At 41.7% G+C, this 7,857-nt stretch overlaps 1 protein-coding gene across 1 annotated transcript in view; it reads right to left on the bottom strand.

Moving 5' to 3' along the window:
- Nucleotides 1-4,906: 4,906 nt before the first annotated feature.
- LEO1 (Leo1, Paf1/RNA polymerase II complex component, homolog (S. cerevisiae)) overlaps nt 4,907-7,857 on the bottom strand; it is a 27,952-nt gene continuing 25,001 nt past the window's right edge. Inside the window, exon 11 of the mRNA XM_010839480.1 lies at nt 4,907-5,150. Coding sequence (XP_010837782.1) covers nt 5,046-5,150 — 105 coding nt within the window. The 3' untranslated portion in view covers nt 4,907-5,045. The remainder of the gene's footprint in view (nt 5,151-7,857) is intronic.

Below are 7,857 nucleotides of genomic sequence, written 5' to 3'. Positions count from 1 at the left end.
AAGTCAAGTTGCTGTGATGGCCAGCTTTCAAGGTGGAGCCCTGGGATTCCTGCCTCTGGTATTCTGGCCCTTGTGCAGTCCCCTCCAACAGGCATCATGGTTGGTTTATGTGATCAACATAATATAGCTTCACTTCCAAGGCTCAGCATGACATCATGGCCTTTCTGCCTCACTCTTTCTCCCTTGGGTCACTTGCTCTGGAGGAAGCCAGCTACCATGATGTGAAAACACATAAACTGCCATGGAGAGGCTCATGTGGTGAGAAACAGTCCCCCCGCCCAAGCACCATGAGAGTGAGCCATCCTGGAAACAGATCCTTCAGCCTGAGATAACATCCTGACTCAATGTTGGATGAGCCAACATCCTGACTAAAGCCTTGTGAGAGACCCTGGGCCAGGGCTACACCACTCCTGACCTTTAGGACTGAGAGATATATGAAATGTTTGTTATTTTAAGCTGGCCTTCTCAGGGAATGTAGTTGGGGAAGGTGAGGGGTGGTGTGCAGGTCATACAAGACATGTCTACTTCGACACTCCTGTCTCCTTGTTTTTGGATTCCCTCTGCACAATGCCAGGGAAACTTTGGTATCTCAACTTCATTAAATGTAGGCTACCACTGAGCGTTTTTAGTTACCCAGTCAAGCACAGAGCCATGTCCAGAATATATAAGTGCACCCGTATCAGTAAATTTGACACCCAAGGCAGTCAAGTGTTCTTCCTTCATCTCACATTCTTAGAATCCACTTTCCCTCATATTCCCCAGGCTTTTGCCCATATGTATTAGCAAAACCTTGCAACTGTATTGACGTATAAGCTATTTCTTCTTCAGTTGAAGTTTACGCTTTCTTTGCCAGTGCATAAGATCCTAGTGATGGATCTATTGGTAAAAATTGGGTAAGAGAGCACTCAGCTGAGTGGTTCTTGAGGAGAATGAAAACTGATCCAAGTGATGTTATTACAGGATTTTCAAGCAAGAAGACTAGTTTCACAACCTACTGAATGGGAGAAAATATTTGCAAACGATATGACCAATAAGAGGTTAATATCCAAAATATATAAACAGGTCATCCAACTCAATATAAAAAAAATCTGATTAATGGGCAGAAGACATTAATAGACATTTTTGCAAAGAAGACATGGACATGTTCAAGAGGCACATGAAAAGATGCTCAACACTCCTAATCATTCAAAGAAATAGAAATCAAAACCACAGTAAGATATCACCTCACTGAATAACTACCATCAAAAAATCTATAGATAGCAAGTATCACTGAGACTGTGGAGAAAAAGACCCTTGCATGCTGTTGTGGGGATGTGGATTGGTGCAGCCACTATGAAAAACAGTATGGCAGTTGCTCAAAAAACTAAAAGTAGGGGCGTCCCTGGTGGCTCAGTGGCGATGAATCTGCCTGCCATTGCAGGAGACATGGTTTCAATCCCTGATCCAGGAAGATCCTACAGGCTGCAGAGCGACTAAGCCCACGTGCCACAAATACTGAGCCTGTGCTCTGGAGCCCACAAGTTGCGACTACTGAGCCCACGCACCCTAGAGTCTGTGCTGTGCAAGATGAGAAGCTACCACACTGAGAAGCCCATCTGCCACAGCTAGAGAGAAGCCCCTACTCCCTCAACTAGAGGGAAAAGCCCACACAGCAATGAGGACCCAGCACGGTCAAAAATAAATAATTTTAAAAAAAAAATCAGAAATAAAACTACCATCTCGTAATTTTACTCCTTGGTTTATATCTGAAAAAAACAGAAACCCTAATTCTAAAAGATACATGTGCCCCAATGTTCATAGCAGCAATATTTACAATAGCCAAGATATCGAAGCAACCAGTCCATCAACAGATAAATGGATTTAAAAAAAAATATGGTGTGAATATATATATATATATAAAATGAAATATTACTCAGCCATAAAAAAGGAAGGAAATTCTGTCACTTGCAACAACATAGATGGACCTAGAGGATACTATGCTTATTAGTGAAATAAGCCGGATAATGACAGATACAGTATATTATCACTTATATATGGAATCTGAAAAATAAACCAGTGAATATAACAAAACAGACAGACTCACAGATAATAGAAAACAAACTAGTGGTTACCAGTAGGGAGAGAGAAGCAGGGAGGGACATAATAGGGGTAGGGAATTAAGAGGAACAAACTAGTGTGTATAAAATAATAGATTACAAGGATATAGTTAGTGTACAGCACACGAAACATAGCCAGTATTTCATAACTTTAAATGGAGTATCATCTATAAAAAATATTCAAATCACTATTTTTGTACACCTGAAACTTTAAATCAACTATATATTTAAAAAAAAAAAAGCTATTAATAGTTTCCTCAGACATAGGGAGGCAAACTGCTTCTCACAGGCAAACGAGGCTCAGAGAGACTACAAACTTTGTTTTTCACCTTTGTCTGAATCCAAACATATTCCCATCCTGTGATAAATCATAATAAATAAGAATATAAAAAAGAACATATACATATAACTGAAATACTTTGCTATACAGCAAAAATTAACACTGTAAATCAATTCTTCAATTAAAAAAAAGCCAACCTAAGCTTGTAAACTTTCTGTAAGTGCTCCAGGGCACTCAGAGGTATGCACCCCATATCAGTCCTTAAGTCATCAGGACTGCCTAACAAGTGTAGCAGCCACTTGAGCCCTCAACCACAGGGGATAATCTGATTCATCATGATGCCAAGGCATCACCGTTTCCCTTTGGTGAGGAACTCAGACCTGCATTCAAACCCAAACCAACCTATGCACCTCATCTTTGAGGATTTGCTTCCTGGACTACCACTCAGGTCCAGGTTGGGCCACAGAAAACATACCGGTTGTTGATACAAATACATTTTAGTATTTTTTAAAAATCGCAATTAGGTTTAGAGCTGTTGATTTTGGTTACAAGAAATACAAAGAAAATTCCTAAGGGATGACAAAAGTAGCAAATTCAGAGAACCACTTCCACCCCTACAGATAAGGGAACAAAGGGAAAACGTAGAATTATTCCTAAACTTAAAAACTTGTAACAGAGCCCCTTGGAGCTGAAACTCACACCTGAGGAAAACAAGTGTCCAGCTGGTACTGATGTCTCTCAGGAATACAATGAAGCTGGCTCTTCAAGTCTTCGTAAAACTGCAAACTGGACTGAGCAGCTGTAGGAATATACCGCCTCAGCTGAGACGAACAACTCCTGGTTGGCTCCCTTCAACAGGAAGCCCCCACGAAGTTCTATAAGCAAACAGGAAGGAGCAATCTATTCTTTGTTATCTATGCTCCCAGTTCTTCTCCAGCGCCCCCTAACAGGGGGCAGCTGGCAAAGCTGAAATGTGCTTGCAGAGGCTTGACCTTTCACCGCCAAGCTCTGCATAGAAGGGGCAGGTTTGGAGATGAGAGACTCCAAGAGCTCAGTCATTGTCACATAAGTATCTACTAGTAAAAAAAACAGAAACTATGTTGTCCTAGAAAGGACAGAGTCAAAAATGAAGGCTCTCAAGGGCCAGACATGTTTCAACTTGATAAGCCAATAGCAAAGAGGCTACAGGTTTGGGAGTTAGGAAAAGTGACACAAAGGTGAGTTAGGACCTTCTCCTTCAGTGCCACTTCTCTATAACCAGGTTTCAGGGAAAGCCTCCCATAGATAGCCACCATTCCCGGGTTGTATTAACAGCCCTAGTCCATAATGGAAAGATTAGTCCATGTAGAAGAGCACTGCAGAAAACACAAATATGTGTCTTAGAGATTTAAAATGTATCTATCTGCTAACTCAGCCATTTCTACTATCAAGGGGAGTCAAATTTTCCTCCCTCTGAATATGGGCTCACATTAGTGATTCACTTCCAATGAACAGAATGTGGTGGATTCTGTATATGACTTTCAGTGCTAGCCATAAAAGGTACCCTCAAGAAAAGGTAAAACAGCTCTTGGAGTGCTCACTGTTGAAGCCTATCACCATCTGTGAGAAAGCAGGGCCGTGCCTAGGATACAACAAATGAGACACTCACTTAAGGGCTGCCAAAATCTCAGTGATCAAGAGAAATAATATTGCAATACATTTTAAATCACAAAAAATCCCACTGAACAAAACATCAAAATTGTAAATAGAGATGATCCATGGAGTTCTGGACTTGTACAACTCCTGTCACTTGCCTGACCCTCATCCCAGACCTGCTAGATCATCTTTATGTGAATTTTTGACATTTTGTCCATCATATTTTTGCATTAATTTTAGTTTTTTAAAATGCTGTATTACAATATTATTTAACTTGATTATTGTAGTGGGCTGAATAGGGACCCTTCCAAATTCATATCCAACCAGAACCTTTATTTAGCAAGAGGATCTTTGAAGATGTAATTATTAAGATGAGCGGACCCAGGACTAGGGGTGACCCTAAACCTACCAGTGTGTGTCCTTAAAGGAGAGTGGGATCTGGCAATACAGAGCAGACACACAGCGAAACCACCATGTGAAGATAGAGGTGAGATTAGAGTTACGCTGCTACGAGCCAAGGAACACCGGAAGCCTCCAGAAGCTAAGACGATGCAGGGGAGGTCTTCCCTAGAGCCTCCAGAGGGCGCATGGCTCGGCTGACACCTTGATTTAGGACTTCAGGCTTCAGAACTATGAGAGGATACATTTCTACAGTTTGAAGTCTCCCAGTTTGTGGTACTTTGTTATAGCAGCCCTAGCAAACGAATATAATTATGGAAGCTTTTTGTGTCAATTTTTAAAAACTTTGCACCCCAGAAGAATGCCTCCCTTCTTCACTGGGCCTTGGCCAGGTTCTTTGCAGGGCCTGGGAGAAATGTACTAAAACCTAAGATTTAGTGTAAAGCATGAACAAAATCAACCGGCTTCGGAAGAAGTCCATTTCTTGAACAGAGACTTACTTTTAAAAATTTTTTATTACAATTAAAATTAGTCAAAAGCAAATCGATTTCTTTTGATCAAAATAACTCATGTTTACATCATATTTATAAAACAAACTGTACAGTAAAATATATAAAGTTTTCACATTTTGCACTTCAATCATCATCTTCTTCCTCTTCATCACTGATCACATACTTCTTGTGCTTTTTATTCGCTTTATCGTCATCTTCTGCTTTCCTTTTTCCAGAAGGCTCACCCTCCTAAACAGATAAAAATCTTTAAAGTCTCAAAGTTCATAGAGAATATTTCTATAAAGGTTTATCAAAAGTAGCTCTGAGCTGAATAACCCTCAGAAAACCCAAAATAACATAATTGTTGTAATAAGAATGTTTACCAGCTGTAAAACCAGTGGTTTAGGTCATGGCAGTTTCCAAATCTTACAAGTACTAGAGGTGTTCAAAATGACTCCAGAGCAATTACAAAACTGATCCTAAAACCCAACTTCAAAACCACAAGGGTGAACTGCTAAGCAGCTGTGACCTAGTCTCAGAGAGGGAAGAAGCCGCTGTACATGGAGAAGGGCTGCAGGGAAGTGGAAACCGGCTTTGCCCCGGGAAGGGTTAGCGCTCTCCCAAAGAGGCTGGCCTGTGAACCACTCGTCCTGCTGAATATTTTACTTAAACTCTTTTTCTCCACTTCCTCAGACTTCACTTCTTCATTATGTAAAAAAACTTGTAAAGATTGTCAATTAAAAAAAGTAATTTCTTGTTTTGGATGTACTAAAAACTCATAAAGATTTTTTAAAAAAATATTTGAGGGAGTTCCCTGGTGGTCCTGTTTAGGAGTCCGCCTGGCAATGCAGGAAACGTGGGTTCAGTCCCTGGTCTAGGAACTAAGACCCCACACACCGCAGAGCAACTAAACCGGCTTGCCACAACTAGCGAGCCTGTGTGCCACAATGAAAGATCCCACATGATGTAACGAAAACCTGACGCAGCCACGTATGTATTTTTTTTTAATTTTTAAACAATTTTTGAAGAAATTAAAGGCCTTCATACACAAGTTTCCAAAGCTTAAAATCATGCTGCACAGTGTTCTAACAGAAACAAAAAACTGAGGAAGTTAAAACAATCTTTACAGATAGAATTCAAACAGAACAACACTGAATAATATCAAATATTGATTAAAATGAAATGATACTAAATATGACACTCCCGAATTACCTTAATGAAACTCTTCACCAAAAATAAGACAGGGTGACCAGTTTAAGGCTGAAGCCGGGGAAGGTGAGGCCTCTTACTACCCTGTCCAAAGGACTGCTTCTGGATGTAGCATCCAAGCAGGCATAGCCACTTTTTCTGATGGTCCCTATGCCTGGCCTCTGAGGAGCAAGATCATACCTCACACTTGTTTCCTGCCTTATTACCCCAAATGCATTCCCACAGATCCGAAGTCATAGAATTCAAACAGGACAGTTATGAACCCACAGGAAGAGATCCAGAGGTCCCCTGCACTTACTTCCCAGCAGGCGGCAGTAAAGTCACCCCAACAGCAAGCCTGGAAGATGGATCCTGCCCCCAGGCTCTGACTAGCCTCCTATCTACTTCCCAGCCTTGGGCAAACCCAGACACTTCTCTCCCAAGCCCACACAGGCAAAAGCAAGGAGGACGCTGACTACTGCCACCATTTTTCATTTATTTTCAGCTGATGGATCTTACCTTAAACACTACACACAAGCCTGTTTGTGGCAACCTTGCCCAAGTACATTTCAGTGTGTATGGTCTCTTCAGCTCTAAAACTTTTTAATGGGTTTGGGTGAATAAAAGAACAGCTTTCTAAAAGGTGGGAGCAACTGTCCTGAAGGGTCCTAGATAATGCCCAGCAGCTGGGAGCGCAGGAGTCAGGTCAAAGCTCTCCCAAAGAGGTCTAACCAGCACCAGTTCTAATCCTCTGTCTGGGGTAAGACGCTCCAGAATTCAGCTCCGAAAACCCTTCCAGGACTGACTGCCCTGGCAGCTACACAGAAGCACAGTGAAGTCCAGCCAAGGCATGCAGGCCTGCTACTCTCAGGATTTAGAAAGGTAGTGGCACCCTTCGGGAGACCTCATCTTAAGAAATTAGGAGTGTGGGATTCTGCCTCGAACTGAGCTGGAATAAACCCCTGTGCCATGTAAATACAACACATGACAAAAATATATTAGATGAACACAAAGCTTCCTAATACAGTCATGAATGAGTTCCTGAATACTAAGTCTCTTCAGTCATGTCCGGCTCTCTGCAACCCTATGGACTGTAGCCTGCCAGGCTCCTCTGTCCATGGAATTCTGCAGGCAAGAATACCGGAGTAGGCTGCCATGCCCTCCTCCAGGGGATCTTCCTGACCCAAGGATCGAACCCAAGCCTCTTACATCTCCTGAACTGGCAGGAGGGTTCTTTACCACTAGCACCACCTGGGAAGCCTCACAGTCATGAATGCAGGTCCCTAAAGACAAAGGAACCGGCAACCCACAATCACACAGGAGCTAGCTTCTAACAATTTATTTTTCAGGTTGAGTGTAAAATTCACATTGTAAACAGCTCTCAGACCTTACTTAACCCAAAATATACCTAAGACTATATACCAATTAAGGTATCTTAAAGTACAAGAGATGGCAAGAGTGAATGTCGACATTCTAGGAATCAGCGAACTAAAATGGACTGGGATGGGTGAATTTAACTCAGATGACCATTATATCTACTACTGTGGGCAGGAATCCCTCAGAAGAAATGGAGTAGCCATCATGGTCAACAAGAGAGTCCAAAATGCAGTACTTGGATGCAATCTCAAAAACGACAGAATGATCTCTGTTCGTTTCCAAGGCAAACCATTCAATATCACAGTAATCCAAGTCTATGCCCCAACCAGTAACGCTGAAGAAGCTGAAGTTGAACGGTTCTATGAAGACCTACAAGACCTTTTAAAACTAA

Source organism: Bison bison, unplaced genomic scaffold (assembly GCF_000754665.1).
Source record: "Bison bison bison isolate TAMUID 2011002044 unplaced genomic scaffold, Bison_UMD1.0 scf7180017864118, whole genome shotgun sequence".
Taxonomy (NCBI): domain Eukaryota; kingdom Metazoa; phylum Chordata; class Mammalia; order Artiodactyla; family Bovidae; genus Bison; species Bison bison.
The sequence above is the reverse complement of the archived record's forward strand: the minus strand, read 5'-3'. Positions and strand labels throughout refer to the sequence as shown.